At 34.3% G+C, this 17710-nt stretch overlaps 1 protein-coding gene across 1 annotated transcript in view; it reads left to right on the plus strand.

Annotated features, from left to right (window-relative positions):
* The window catches only part of LOC138334349 (popeye domain-containing protein 3-like), a 40407-nt gene that overhangs the window by 1742 nt on the left and 20955 nt on the right, over positions 1–17710 (plus strand). Inside the window, exons 3-6 of the mRNA XM_069283013.1 lie at positions 1268–1457; positions 1858–1980; positions 15174–15279; positions 15731–15883. Coding sequence (XP_069139114.1) covers positions 1268–1457; positions 1858–1980; positions 15174–15279; positions 15731–15883 — 572 coding nt within the window. The remainder of the gene's footprint in view (positions 1–1267; positions 1458–1857; positions 1981–15173; positions 15280–15730; positions 15884–17710) is intronic.

Raw genomic sequence — 17710 nt, forward strand, 5'->3', positions numbered from 1 at the left:
TTCACCTAAAAAGGTAAACACACTACTGTCAGAGCGATTTGAGTACTTCTAGACAAAAGTTGCTTTACTCTACGAGCAAGGGACAGGGTTCGGCATACATGATGTTCGACCACAATGTGTAATGGCGGACAGCGAGCGAGTTTGAACATTTCACACGCATTTCACCACAATAGGCTTTTCTGGCATATCGCAGTAAAACCGACTTATCTAATTTCCCTTAAAACCGGGTTTATCCGATATATATATGTACAAATTTTAATGGTCTCTTAGACTGAATTGTCCCTTTAAAATACTGAAAAATAACAAAAATTAAAATGGGGCAAAAAAGTAAGCACACGGACCCCCAATTTTTCTTCCTGATTTAGAAAGAACTACCGTTTCCCTATTGATATGCAAAATAATAACAAAAGTTTAATACCAGAACTTTTCCTATAATGGGTTAAATTTGGCAAAAATGGCTGAAAATGGTGCATTTTGTAGCTCGAAATTAAGGGGTAGGGGTAGCATATGTTGTTATTCTGAGAAAAAATATTAGTCTAATTGATCAAAACTGGTATATTTTTAAAGAAGACTACTAGAAAATGAATTCTACAAACATTCATTCATATCAAACATCTCATTAGGAAATTATGGCTTTAATCTCTATCTTATATGGTCAAAACGGCAAAATTCCCATAAAATCCAATATTTTGTCAACTAGGTGTCTTCGAGTGACAAAAGCTCAAAAACGAGCACACGGACATATGGTTTTTCTTCCATTTTCTTTTATGGTACGAACTCCTTTTTCCAAAAATCTATATGAGAAAAAAAGTTTAATACAAGAAAATTTTGACTTCTCAGAGGTGTACATCCTCAATTAATATTTTCTAAACACATGATGTACTTAAAAAGTAATTAAGGGGAATATTAATTTTTCAGTTAGCATAAAAATAATACCATTTTAAAACAATTCCATTTTTTGCTAAGTGATTTGAGATTAAAATAACATGGCAGCAAATAAACAAAAATCAACAGATACTGTTTATACTGTAAATAGTCCTTACTGTTTTATGATCCAAAACGCAGCATTAGAATGCACGTTTTGGAAAATGTATATATTGTATTACTTGTATTAATTGATATGCCAGGCCTGTTTTAATTTTATGATTTACCACTTTTTCCAGTTTAAACTTCAATGATACATTTACAAGTTTTGTCACTCGGTAGGTTTGGTATTCTACCACTGATACTAATGATAAGCCATGTATAATGAATTATTGTGTTTCAGGATTTTTGTTGCTGTCCGTGTGGTCATGGGTGATTCTCTGTGCTCCAGACTTTTTCTCCTGGAATTTCGCTTTCATGGTGATAAATGCTTTCCAAGCCTTGTTCATCATGTACAACATCCGACCTGTCAAGTTTTGTGTAGAGCTGGAAGAAATCTATGTCCAGCTATTTCAACCACTGAAGGTACCAAGGTCAGTTTTTTTCGGATATTATTTTCCATTTTTTTTTTGGAAAGTACAATTAGGCAAGGGTCATAAATTATTAAAATTAAATATATTTTTGATAATACTGTGTGCCAAATCTAATTTTAGTTTAAAAGTCTAGATTGATTTGATTAAAAACATCAAAACTGAAAATAGGATTCAGAAGAGTGAAAGTGAAATTAAGGGTAAAAGAGATGAATTGAGATGAAGATGATTGTACTTATATTCTGTAAATAATCAATTCTGAATCCCATATAACATGTTTTTCAAAAGTCAGCACCATAAGTAAACATATAAGTATTATGAATTGTAAATTACATAAGGTATAACATAAAATGATCATTGAAACATAACATGTACAATACAAAAGTAAACCCTGTATTTGCAGGTCCCTGTTTAAGAAGCTGACCTGTGCTGACTTTTGCACACTGACCACCCTACATGAGGGAGAAGCTTATTGTTCTCAAGCCATCAGTAAGACTGACCGCCTCGGACTTCTCATCTCCGGCAGGTAAAAACAAGTTTTTAAAAATTACTTTTAAGGAAAACCGTGATTGTTGGTATCTTATCTGACAGGTGAGGCACATACCAACATAACCCCAGCCACCACCCATTCCCACATATCTCTCCACTCCCTCCTCCTCAACAAACAAAACAAGTCCTCCCCCCCCCTTCCCCACCAAAAGAAAAAAAAAATACAAGCAGAAAACAACAATAACTGACAAGTTAACTAAATGGCTATTTTGCTGAAGAAAATGGCTGGAGGAATTTAAAGTTATCTTTGAGATTGAAACTCATGCTTGACCTTGAAATTCATCTTTGACCTTATATAAACCTTTGAACTCATCTGTGACATTGCATGTAAGGAGCATATTCACTGAACCTGCCAACCACCATTTCATGGAAATAAAGGATTGAAATTTCTAAATTTGTTTTCTTGATCATGTTTTAGTCATTTGTTAATTTAACTTTTACATGACCTTTCTATCTGTGAGAAAAGCTTTTGGTTCTTTCATGTCATTATCACAGTAAAAAAAAAAAAAAGAAAAAAAAATGGAAAACCTGGTGGGCAATATAAATGCATTTAGACGGAATGCTTTTAAATTAACCCTATTTTCTGGAACAGCATTATAAAAATCTGAGCAAGTAAAAAATGCAAAATTGTGAAACCTTCATTTGAATCCTATTGTAAAATTCTAGAGCTTTTCTGAAAAATGAACATGCATGAAACCTGTGAAGATTTATAATCTTAAATTGATATTAGTTGCTCCAACATAGTTGGTCATGCTATAGATTTACAAAAGACAAAAGATGTTTAAATCTCTGACAACAGTTTTCACTTGCAGGTCCTGAGGACAACTACATTTTAAATACAAACAATGAGATAATAATTACTATTGATCAGCCATGTGAAGTGTTATAGATGATGTAATGATGTGAAACGCTAAATCCCATGATAGTTCAAATTATTGAATTTGAACGATGTCCTGTTGCTTTCAATGATGGTGGTTTTGAATAAAAGTTCGCAAATGCTATAGTCCTACTGTGCAATAATGATTGGATTTTGTTTTGGTTTATTTCACTCAGAAATTAAATTTGACAAATGAAGAATCGTGGAATTCACATTATAGAGATGAAAATGCTGACTGGGAAATCCAATATTGTGAACCAACATTCAATAGATTCAACAATTTCTTAACTGGATATAAGAGTTGTAACTGAAATAATCTTCTGAGCATTGTAAATTTTCAATTCTATCCTGGTGCAGAACATGCTATATCCAAGTTGATGTGCTTTAAGGAGCCAAATCTAGATAGAATGAGTGTTCGACTAGTATTACAGAATTTGCAGATATGGAAGTAAATGGAAATAAAGAAACATAACAGATTATATTTTTTTCAAAACTTTTATAAAATCTGTGTGGCATTATCCTTTCTGCTTGAACCCTTTTGTAAAACTGCAAATCATTGATATATTACGGTACTTGGTATAAGTGTAGGAAACATAGGATACTTTTCAATAAACAACAGTAGCTATATTATTTCTTTTATAATTTAACCAAGTTGCATGAACAATGATGAATGGAATACTGTTAACCACTTTATTCCAAATAGACATTTGTTCAAATTAATGTTTGTGACCTTCATTCAAGGTCACAGAACTCAAATAGACTAAAAACATTTAAACAACTCCTTGTCAATAACTGTGAGGCCTAAATATTTGATATTAGGTCAAGAGAATGCTGGGATAAATTAAGGTCTACAAAGTTTGTTTAAATGAATGACCTTGACCTTCATTCAAAGTCACAGAATTAAGATAGACTAAAATGATAAGAGCATTAAGTAGGAGGTCTAGGGACGTGATATTGGGTCTGTAGCAGGCTGGGATGACCTATAGTACCTTTATTCAATGTCATGTGGATCTAATAGGCTTAATCTTAAAGGACTTCTTCTCACTACAACTATTGGTCAAGAGATCAAATATGGAGCCTTTAGAATGATCAATGAAGGATTACCAAGTGCCACTTAAAATATTAAATCAAGTAAGATTGAACATTATTAAATGTTACCATGGTCAAATGTAGAAAACTTAATGACCCTCTTGGGTCTTAAGTATGTACTATGATCACCATATAGCAGGCGAGTGATTCAGGCTGATTGGGCCCTTGTTTTACCATATGATGACTTTTGTGAGTGATGATGAAGTTAAATATCTATGCAGGAAAGAAATTCCCCCTTATCTATTGGTTGCTTACAAATGTTCAGGAACCATCAAAATATATTAGATCAGAGTCGTTATATTTTAACTCAGCTTTATGTTATTGATTCAAAGTCATGTCGTTATTCTCCAAGTCAGGGGTGTTGATATTTTCTTCCCGTGATTGGTAACCTGGAAAAGCCCTTCTTGTTGTTGCTTACTCCCATCTGTCATCTTTTCTGCCCCTTTTCTTCAAATTACTCTAGTTTCAAAGGAATGGGTTGGTGTGGCCATCTTGTCAGACACTGTTTGGGGTGAGTTTATATGTGGTCAATCACTCAAATCTGACAGAGTTGAAACAAGATAAGTAAAGTTTACTTAATGTTTAGCCAAAAGATATGCATGTCTGTTACATAACTTCTATAAGATCTAGAATGTTCCATCGATCCTGACATTTCGAGCACTCCTTGAGAAACGATCCATGACTTCTGGGTACAAGTACGCAGTTAGGAATGATATGATGTATTGGTCATCAGCTTGTGTAATCATACACTCGGGGGGATTTATTTAGTGGGAAGAGTGTTGCCACGGCATGCTGTAATGAGTACGACGGTCAATTTAACAATCTGATGTATTTATGTAAGAGCGGACGGAAGATGTGCAATCAGACATATACTATTGGTAAAAACTTTCTTGCTTTCAGTAACGATTTGTAATTACTCATTTATATCTTTGATCAAATCTGGCTGCATGTCACAGCAGAAAATACGAATGATTAAAGTGTGCTGTGAAGAGGAAATTTCCAAAATTTAATAATGAATATGGTAAATGTGCAGAAGTTTGATATGTATGTAAAATCAAAATGCTTGTATGATACAGAGTGAATGACAAACAACCTTAGGTCCAGAAATTATCTGCTGTTCTGATTTATTATAAGTGAATAGCCAGGTGGTCACCGATGCCAGGTCCAGTCCAGTCTTTTTAAAAGCAATTTAAGGTCACAGGCCTTGAAGTTGGTTGATTTGGTTTAACCTTCGATTACTGTAAGTGTCATTTTAAGGATGTGCCAGGTTTAAGAGGTAGGGGAAATTTGGGAGTACCCAGAGATAAACCTCTGACATGCAGTCAGTATCTAGAAACTGCCCCACAACAGATTTCAAATTCACAACCCAGAGATGGAAATATTTTAGTAATATATGTTAGGACATCTTAATCTTCTGTTGGGACATCTTAAGCTTTCAACCACCAGACTCCTGTAAGATGACTACTTCAGTTAATATCTAACAACATTTAGAGGCTCTTGTCTGAATGAAGTGTCTTGCCACAATAGTGCAAACTGGGCCATTTTGTAGATTCTGGAACCTTCACAAACTATTCTATACCATAATTATTCCAATAATAAGCCTCTTTGTTTCTAAAACATAGCATAGTAAAAGAGTTACCAGGGTAGTGTAAAATTTTACACAGATAATTTTATACAAATTGAATAAGTTCCTTTGTGAAAATCTTTGATGCCCTGCTGTTGATTCCAGTATAGTTGTACATGTATTTAAATAAGTGTCACCTGGGAAGAGAATGCTGATAAATGTTACTCAAAGTTCACTGATCATATATTGAGTCTTAATAAGCTTTGTTCGAGCCCTTGTAACGTTGAAAGTGGACCCCCATTGAAAACTGACCTCGGGTCCTTTTTCAACGTTGAAAAATGAACCTGAAAACCGTTGAAAACTGAAATTTAAGCGCACTTTTTACACCGACCCGTTGAAAATAGACCCCGTTGAAAAGTGACCCCATAAGAACTCGTTTTTACACAACAACACAACACGATACCACAACACCACAAAACAACACAGCATCACACAACACAGCAACACGCCAACAACACACCAACAACACAACAGCACTACACAACACAATACCACACAATAACAGGTCATACCACACAACAAAACACAACAAAATAACACAACATCACACAACACAACATCACACTAAACACAACATCACACAACACACCACACAATATAAGACAACATAACACAACAACATCACACAACATCACAACAAAACATCACACAACACAACCACACTACAACACACAACCACCCAACAACAACACAACACCACCCAACCACAACACACAACACCACAAAACACAACACACCTCACAACACAACATAACAATAAAACATAACACAACACACAACAAAACCACAACACACAACCACGCAACAACAATACAACACCACCCAAAAACAACACAATAACACACAACAACAAAACACACGACAACGTCACACACCATAACACAACACAAAATCACACAACAAAACATCACACAACAACACAACACAACAACACACAACACAACCACACCACAACACACAATACAACATCACAACAAAACATCACACAACACAACCACACTACAACACACAACCACCCAACAACAACACAACACCACCCAACCACAACACACAACACCACAAAACACAACACACCTCACAACACAACAGAACAGTAAAACATCACACAACAACGCAACACAACACACAACACAACCACAACACACAACAACGCAACAACAATACAACACCACCCAAAAACAACACAACACAATAACACACAACAACAAAACACATGACAGCATCACACACCACAACACAACACAAAATCACACAACAAAACATCACACACAACAACACAACACAACAACACACAACACAACCACACCACAACACACAACACAACAACACCACCTAATAACAACAACACACCATTACACAACACCCGACAACAACAAAACATCACACAACATAGCACAGCACATAATCCCACAACAAAACATCACACAACAACACAACAACATACACCACAACCACACTACAACACACACCACAACAACACCACCTAACAACTACAACACACCAATACACAACAACACAACATCACACAACATAACACAACACAAAATCACACAACAAAACATCACACAACAACACACAACACAACCACACCACAACACACAACAAAACAACACTACCTAACAACAACACAACACCTGATAACAACACAACAACATCACACAACATAATGCAACAACACATCACAAAAACATCACACAACAACACATTACACAAACACGGAACAACAACGCCACACACAAAACAATACAACACATTACAAAACACAGCCACACAGCACACAACAACACAATAACACACAACACAATAAAATGACAACACCACACAACATTACAACACAACACAGGAACACACAAGAACACACACAACAACACCACACAACAAACAACACACAACACAAAAACACACAACCACAAAACAACACAACACTACCATACGCAGAACACAACATAATAAAATAACGCAGATATATATACAGTCGAAACTCGTTATCTCGAAATTCAACGGACCAACGAAAATAATTCGACTCATCCGGAATTCGACTCAAACGTAATGCCATTAGGTTTGGTCAGAACGTGGTTTTCAACGGTCCTTATATCTTATGACAGCCGGGTACATGCCTATTACCGTGATCAGCATATTATCGTGATTTTCCAACTTAAAAGGTTTATATTAAATCTTTTTAGTTGTATGTTTTCAAATGTTTTGGGATTTTTTTTAAATACATTTGTAAATAAAAAAAATTTAATTACGATTATAAGGCATGCACACTGATTTCCCGGTGGTTATACGTATACTGACTTCAATGGTTCATACATCAAACTTATACAGAATGTAGTACCTGAACAAATAAAAACAAACATCTTTCTTATTTCAGAATTTAATGGTTTTTCGAAATAGTAAAATAAACAATAGTTTTTACCTACCGTGAGCAGACTACACTCTTCATTTCTACCGGTTAATATAATTTACGGTAAATGAAACGAAAGTAGATTTCTATACCAACGAAGAAATATATTGTATGACTACTGTAGGCTAAGATACTAGTACATCTGTAACGACTAGTTAAACATTTAACATTGTGGGTTTGTTAAATTATTTTGCACTATCAACATTCCATATAAACCTTAGAAAATACTTTCGTTTCTAATGATTAGTAAACAAACACGCTTCCGGTCATGATCGAGCCATGCTGAATGCGATTGTGTAAACACACGTCGTGTTTATGTACAGGTAAGTCACAATTGTCAAGTGACACTAATAAGGAAGCCAGACTTGAGAGGATTATTAAACAATTATTAATTAGCAGTCATTGTTGTAGAATGTTCCCATAGGCCTGAATCTGCAAATACCGATCGCGATATGTGCAGGTAAACCAATCACGTGTTACGACAAACCACAGGTGAATTTCAATTGTTTGTATCAATGTTATATTTTTTTTTTATTTAAAATTTTGACTAAAATTAAATTCGAGATAGCGACTATTTTTTTTTTCGTTGAATATCCGTTCTAGGGACCAGGAATTGACTTTGACACAACCGGAGTTTCGAGTCATCGAAATTCGAGTCATCCGATCTTAAAATACATACACAAAGAAGGACAAAAAACGGGACTTAAAAATTAATTCGACTCAACCGGAATTTCGACTCAAGCGATTTTGAGATAACGAGTTTCGACTGTACATGTATTCTTGTATTGCAGGGAATAAATATATATTAACAATTACTGAATACCTGACAAATGTAAAATCGTCGAAAATAAAATTATAAAAAAAATTGTTAAGAAACAAATTAATAATATCCTATAATAATAGTTTTGTAACACTATCCACTGGTACTCAGAAATGAACACCACATAGTACAAACTTTGCATGCAGTTGATAACATCAATTCCTTTTTATTTACTACGTTACCTCAGTGTTATATAGCAATTCCTCAGTTTGAGAACAATTAAATTAACATTATCTACACTGACAGACAAAATGACTATAGAAAAATGAAAGTTTTGTAGTGCCGTATTCTCCATAATAGATATACATTATAAATATACAGGCACCTAAAATATTTAAATGAGGTATTTGTTACGATGATAACAATACCAAATTTCAATTCAAATCGCGGTGATTACGTAATTTAAATACCAGTACAGAAGGGTCGCTTAAATTAGGAATGGCGATAACAGAATTTGAGAATTATGTTTGTGCAACAGCAATATATGTGAATGTACTAGGGTCATTTTTCAACAGACCATCCGTTGATAGTTTGCCAAGGTCATTTTTCAACGGTCATTTTTCAACAGACCTGCCGTTGAGAATTGACCCTAGACACTGTCAATTTCCAACGGCATGTTCAATTTTCAACGGCATTCGGGGTCCGTTTTCAACGTTGAAAACTGACCTGAGGTCAATTTTCAACGGAGGTCCATTTTCAACGTTACACCCCTCCTAAATGCTTATTAAAGCCATATACTTTAACGATTGAGTCTGGCCACCAGCGATTGACCAATTCAGGACCATTATATTTGTTTTTGTCCCTATGTTCATTGTTTCATCATTTAGTTCAAAGCCACTCATGTTAAAGATCAAATGTCACTGATCATATATCAAATGTATGTAAATCTTATATAGAAATGGGCTTACACTTATATTTCACATGTGTATGCTATCCTCCATTTGATTGGTGTAGTTTTGCCTTTGTAAATATAAATGGGCTGACATTCCTATTTCACATGTGTATGCTATCCTCCATTTGATCAGTGTTTAGATTTGCCTTTGTAAATATAAATGAGCTGACATTCCTATTTCACATGTGTATGCTATCCTCCATTTGATTGGTGTAGTTTTGCCTTTGTAAATATAAATGAGCTGACATTCCTATTTCACATGTGTATGCTATCCTCCATTTGATCAGTGTTTAGATTTGCCTTTGTAAATATAAATGAGCTGACATTCCTATTTCACATGTGTATGCTATCCTCCATGTGATTGGTGTAGTTTTGTCTTTGTAAATATAAATGGGCTGACATTCCTATTTCACATGTGTATGCTATCCTCCATTTGATTGGTGTAGTTTTGCCTTTGTAAATATAAATGGGCTGACATTCCTATTTCACATGTGTATGCTATCCTCCATTTGATCAGTGTTTAGATTTGCCTTTGTAAATATAAATAGGCTAACATTCCTATTTCACATGTGTATGCTATCCTCCATTTGATTGGTGTAGTTTTGCCTTTGTAAATATAAATGGGCTGACATTCCTATTTCACATGTGTATGCTATCCTCCATTTGATTGGTGTAGTTTTGCCTTTGTAAATATAAATGAGCTGACATTCCTATTTCACATGTGTATGCTATCCTCCATTTGATCAGTGTTTAGATTTGCCTTTGTAAATATAAATGGGCTGACATTCCTATTTCACATGTGTATGTTATCCTCCATTTGATCAGTGTTTAGATTTGCCTTTGTAAATATAAATGGGCTGACATTCCTATTTCACATGTGTATGTTATCCTCCATTTGATCAGTGTTTAGATTAGCCTTTGTAAATATAAATGGGCTGACATTCCTATTTCACATGTGTATGCTATCCTCCATGTGATTGGTGTAGTTTTGCCTTTGTAAATATAAATGGGCTGACATTTATATTTCACATGTGTATGCTATCCTCCATTTGATTGGTGTAGTTTTGCCTTTGTAAATATAAATGGGCTGACATTCCTATTTCACATGTGTATGCTATCCTCCATTTGATCAGTGTTTAGATTTGCCTTTGTAAATATAAATGGGCTGACATTCCTATTTCACATGTGTATGCTATCCTCCATTTGATTGGTGTAGTTTTGCCTTTGTAAATATAAATGGGCTGACATTCCTATTTCACATGTGTATGCTATCCTCCATTTGATTGGTGTAGTTTTGCCTTTGTAAATATAAATGGGCTTACACTATATTTCACATGTGTATGCTATCCTCCATTTGATCAGTGTTTAGATTTGCCTTTGTAAATATAAATGGGCTGACATTCCTATTTCACATGTGTATGCTATCCTCCATTTGATTGGTGTAGTTTTGCCTTTGTAAATATAAATGGGCTGACATTCCTATTTCACATGTGTATGCTATCCTCCATTTGATTGGTGTAGTTTTGCCTTTGTAAATATAAATGGGCTGACATTCCTTTTTCACATGTGTATGCTATCCTCCATGTGATTGGTGTAGTTTTGCCTTTGTAAATATAAATGGGCTGACATTCCTATTTCACATGTGTATGCTATCCTCCATTTGATTGGTGTAGTTTTGCCTTTGTAAATATAAATGGGCTGACATTCCTATTTCACATGTGTATGCTATCCTCCATTTGATTGGTGTAGTTTTGCCTTTGTAAATATAAATGGGCTGACATTCCTATTTCACATGTGTATGTTATCCTCCATTTGATTAGTGTAGTTTTGCCTTTGTAAATATAAATGGGCTGACATTCCTATTTCACATGTGTATGCTATCCTCCATTTGATTAGTGTAGTTTTGCCTTTGTAAATATAAATGGGCTGACATTCCTTTTTCACATGTGTATGCTATCCTCCATTTGATTGGTGTAGTTTTGCCTTTGTAAATATAAATGGGCTGACATTCCTATTTCACATGTGTATGCTATCCTCCATTTGATCAGTGTTTAGATTTGCCTTTGTAAATATAAATGGGCTGACATTCCTATTTCACATGTGTATGCTATCCTCCATTTGATTGGTGTAGTTTTGCCTTTGTAAATATAAATGGGCTGACATTCCTTTTTCACATGTGTATGCTATCCTCCATTTGATTGGTGTAGTTTTGCCTTTGTAAATATAAATGTGCTGACATTCCTATTTCACATGTGTATGCTATCCTCCATTTGATCAGTGTTTAGATTTGCCTTTGTAAATATAAATGGGCTGACATTCCTATTTCACATGTGTATGCTATCCTCCATTTGATCAGTGTTTAGATTTGCCTTTGTAAATATAAATGGGCTGACATTCCTATTTCACATGTGTATGCTATCCTCCATTTGATTGGTGTAGTTTTGCCTTTGTAAATATAAATGGGCTGACATTCCTATTTCACATGTGTATGCTATCCTCCATTTGATTGGTGTAGTTTTGCCTTTGTAAATATAAATGGGCTGACATTCCTATTTCACATGTGTATGCTATCCTCCATTTGATCAGTGTTTAGATTTGCCTTTGTAAATATAAATGGGCTGACATTCCTATTTCACATGTGTATGCTATCCTCCATATGATCAGTGTTTAGATTTGCCTTTGTAAATATAAATGGGCTGACATTCCTATTTCACATGTGTATGCTATCCTCCATGTGATTGGTGTAGTTTTGCCTTTGTAAATATAAATGGGCTGACATTCCTATTTCACATGTTTATGCTATCCTCCATGTGATTGGTGTAGTTTTGCCTTTGTAAATATAAATGGGCTGACATTCCTATTTCACATGTGTATGCTATCCTCCATTTGATCAGTGTTTAGATTTGCCTTTGTAAATATAAATGGGCTGACATTCCTATTTCACATGTGTATGCTATCCTCCATTTGATCAGTGTTTAGATTTGCCTTTGTAAATATAAATGGGCTGACATTCCTATTTCACATGTGTATGCTATCCTCCATTTGATTGGTGTAGTTTTGCCTTTGTAAATATAAATGGGCTGACATTCCTTTTTCACATGTGTATGCTATCCTCCATTTGATTGGTGTAGTTTTGCCTTTGTAAATATAAATGGGCTGACATTCCTATTTCACATGTGTATGCTATCCTCCATATGATCAGTGTTTAGATTTGCCTTTGTAAATATAAATGGGCTGACATTCCTATTTCACATGTGTATGCTATCCTCCATTTGATCAGTGTTTAGATTCAACCAACAGATCATCAACAACAGCTTTATGATCATTTAAGGATTTTTGTGCTGTTTTAGAGCTGCATGTCTTCAATGGCTTTGTGATTTGGGAGATTCTCTAGACTTGTGACATCATCTGTACAACATTTTAAGTGACATTTTGTATGCTAAAAGACCACCAACAGTCCCACAAGGCCATCAACAGTCCCACAATGCTTTATTTAGCAAGAAATTTGACCTTATTCCTGTTAATTCATTGTCCTTCTAAATGCTCAGACAGTGAATCAAAAATTGCTGTGTTTACCCCACAGGTTAATACCTGGTACACAACTTTTTATTGATCGATTTGCCATATCACATGCTTCAAAAACATGTTAACCTGTTTGGGATTACTTCATGTGTTTTTTAATGTTAAAGTGATGGAGATAATCTCAATGTGGTTGAGGACGGTAATCCTCTCGTTACCCGAGATTTTACTAGAATCACAGACCTAATATCATGCACAGATTACAGTATAGACCTATCTGTGTCGTGATCAAGTGTCCTAGCGACACGGAAACCTGCTTTGATGGAGTCGTTAATGATTGGCTAGTGAAGCATATGATTGACTCGGATATAAATTATATTGTACAAGTAGTTTGGTAATCATGTCCAGGTATAACTAGCATCAGCCTGCCTGACGTGACAGATTTCTAATAATCAAGACTGATAAATATAATCTGTACAGGCCTACTTATGTCAAAAGTAATGCTCATAATTATATATCCATGTGTTCAGTTTGATAAATTGGTTTGAAAAATGTCAAATTAAGTGACAAATTTTTATGCGACTTTAAAATTTAGACTATAAAATTCCTTCATTAAACACTCTGAAATCAACAGAGAAAGATATTTTTCTGACTCAAACTTGTCTGACTCACATTGACTGTTGTTCATTTTTGCCAAATAAAGTTTCAATAGTTGCAAGATCCATGCCAATGTTCAATGATTTTTCTCAATCAGACTTTCCTTATGCCTCAGAATCTTGGCAAACTTTGAAAGTAACGTATAGCTGTTCAAAGGATACCAATATTATAACAGCTAGCTGCAGATTACTACTTCTTATAGTAGAGACTATTTAGAAATCTAGATAGATGTTCTAGCTACTACAAGATTTTTTGACGGTATCTATAAAGCACAGCTATTTACATTTAAAGTATGGGTGTTACCTGAAAGTGTACCAAATGCTAGAAACAACAGCTAGGGGTTAACTTTGGAAAGTCAACTGGATAAGGGAAAGTTAGCAGAAAAATTGTAATGGCCAGGTAATCATGATCTGGGTTTAAATCAGGGGCCTTACAAATTTTAAATGGACATTTTTCTCCCAATTGCACAACCTGACAGTATTGTGGATGGTCTACCATGTCAAATTGTGCTACACATATACAAATTTTTATAAAGGCTTATCTGTTCTGTTGTTCTTCCTTCGACCTTGAAATAAGGTCAAGGTCGTTCATTTTAACAAACTTAATAGCTCTTCATCCCAGCATGAATGCCACATCCAACTTTATCTTTAGCTTGTGTGGGCATTTTGCAATTATAGTTTATACAGCTTGAAAATCTGATCAATTAAATCAGATAAATTGTCGGTTGTGGTCTGTTTTAATTAGCAGTTGTCTTTTGCCTACACAATTTTCGTGTGACATAGGTTAATCAAAATTATAATGACTTATTACCATATTTACATACTTTGTTCCAGCAATTGACTTTGGATTGTGTCCATAGCATGAGTCTACCATTGTCAAGTTCACTATTGCTAGATCCTTATCAATTTAATACAACAGCTTTGTGTTTTGTAATTGTGGTCAATCTGTAAATCTTTATGAAGAAAAACTGATTGATATTTCACAATACTCCCAATGTAAGCACTTCACTTATATCCCAAATAGATCAAAGCTTAATTCAACAATAAGGAAATCATGGCTTTGCAATATTCAAACTGCAGTTTGATATGATTTTTAGGTCATCTCACACCCAGTTAATATATTTTGATATACCTATTAACTACAGGTCAATGTTTTAGGTAAATAAGTTCATATATTTTACAAAAGTGTTTCATTCTTGTTTTCAAAAGAATTGATATATGTGTAGGAAATTTAGCTTCCTGTGAATCAAATTTATAACATTTTTTGGTCACTAATTTTTTTCCAGAATGAATGTGTATCATCATCACAATTTACTTCATCAGATACAGGAGATGGAGTTTATTGATTCTCCTGAGTTTGAGTCGGGTGTTACTGGTGATGAAAAGTATCAGGTAAGTAAAACTTTTAAAATTAACTCACCTGAGTCGGGTGTTAAACAGGGAAGGATAGGTATCGGGTTTGTGAAACTTTAAATATTAACTCACCTTAGTTTGAGTCAAGTGTTCTAGAGGAGTTGAATTGAGAATTGATACAGGACAAAAGGTATTGGGTAAGAAAATGATGTTGATTCACCTCTTTTTTACTTGAGTTTAAGTCTGAATTTGCAAGAGATAAAAAATATTAGGGAAACAAGAGTTTCATATTAACTCACCATAGTTTAAAATAATAAACCCTATTAAATTGAATTTATGGAATTAAAGTATTCAGCTGTTTCCTTATCTGTCCAAAACAAAAACAGACATGTGGAATATTGCCTTTTTCAAGAATATAGTAGTTTTTGGCCATGTCCATTAGCAGATTACATTTCCAAAATGTAGGTAATATTTGATGTGCTTATTACAGGTGTCCATTTTTGCTGTAACCACCTGTCGATATATATTCTGGCCACGTCAGGGCCTAGAGTACTTGTTGATCAAAGAACCATACCTTGCCAATGTCATCAACGCTATGCTTGGCCGAGACATCACCACCAAACTCTATGCCCTCAATGAAAAGGTATATATTTGGTTTCTAGGTCAATTTGATTTAATATTGCTGTTGGAAGAAATAATACCTTCTTACTTTTTTAGTAAAACATGAAAAGTAATAAATCTGGGAACATAGCTACATAAAGAAGTTCAAGTTGAAGATGTTTAGTAGTTATGAAGTTATTATAGTAAAACTTGGTGATAACACACCTCTGGGGATCAATGAAATCACTTCGTTATAAGCACAGTTAGTTATATATACACAAATGTAAACAGACATCTGACAAGAACCTTGATGAAATTACTACATTATAACCATGAAGTTGTTGTAAGCATTTTCATTATGAACATTTTTTAGTTTTACTGTGATTCTGTTACTTTAATTGTAGAAGTTGGCTTTGAAAAACAAAAGAAATGTATTGTTGTGTGTTTAAATGCGTTACCTATTCCTTGAAGTAGGTGACTAGAAATAGGGCTGACATTGGAGAAATTTTTCAAAATATTGTTTTGAAACTGCACAGAGTAGTACTGTAGCAGTATGTAGATGTGAATTGTATTAGAAATCTTTTATCCTTTGGGGGTTATTGGGATGTACTTTGGTTTGCTAGTCTGAAATTTTTTGATTGCAGTATAATTTTTCAGATATATACGGAAAATCTGCTTCATGACTGTCTTTTCTACTAAATTCATGAATAAAGAGAAGACTAAAAGAGATAATGATGATGATATATGTAAGAATGTTTTCTGTCAAACCTAAGGTTTCCTCACAGTTACAGACATCTGTAAAAATAAGGTCCCAATCATCACTCACTGCGTTTGATTTTCCATGTCTTGTCAGAAATTTGTTCTGAAAAAAGAAAAAAAAATCAATCACCATTTTATAGAAATTAAGAATGTATGAAACAATAGTCTTTTGAGGAATTATTGTCCATTTGAGTATTTCATCTAAAAGATTTATCTTAAGTCTAAAAATTTGATATTTTCGATAATGGAAAAGTAATTTTTTAGCCTACATTAAGCTGACCATACTGATGAGAATGTCAATAAAGATACCTGTACAGTCAGCTGTCCGTTTTGTACCATTACCTCCATCCTGTGTATTTCCTATATACAATGTACATGAAAGCTTTACTGACCAGGTGTGCCCGACCAAAACGGATCTGGTCGTAATGTGAAGGCACGCAATTAGGCTACATGGCTTTTACGTTGGTCTGTCAGAGAATTGTTGTGTTTTGAGCTCAGAACACTGTATCTGCTTGGCACCCTTTATTAGATGTTTATCAGCAACAGAGAAAATATTAGTATTTGATTTCTTCCATATAAATATAATTCCATTCCTATCACGCCTGATAGTTTTAATAGCTGGTGTGATATTATGTTTCCTTTTAAAAGTCAATAAAATCTCTATTTTAGACTTTTCTGTCTGATGATCCTTTTTTCTTGTATTGACTCAATTGAAATGAAAATGATGAAGCAGTTAATCGAAGTTGTTTCCATGTTGACGAAATGTGATTAGGGATGCAAATCTACAGCTGATAATATGATGTTTTTTGGCCTAAAATGAATATGATCCAATATTAGCTTGACAGATTTTAGATATTTACTGAAATGTTTGTTCTTAAATTGGGTAATGCTGTTAGATTGTGTGTTTTAAAGAGTCGTACCGGGAAACACTTCTGATAAAACTTTACTCCCACCCACTCCGTAATACCTTATCATGCCAAATAACAATTCAGGTGCAATTTCTCAATTTCTTGTTAAACAAATTAACGAGTTATCAGCTGGATTAAAACTTATCAGTTACATTAATAGGCTTCTGTTTAAAGATCCTGTTTATCGTTTATAACTTTCATTT

The sequence above is a fragment of the Argopecten irradians genome, chromosome 1 (assembly GCF_041381155.1).
Source record: "Argopecten irradians isolate NY chromosome 1, Ai_NY, whole genome shotgun sequence".
Lineage (NCBI taxonomy): Eukaryota > Metazoa > Mollusca > Bivalvia > Pectinida > Pectinidae > Argopecten > Argopecten irradians.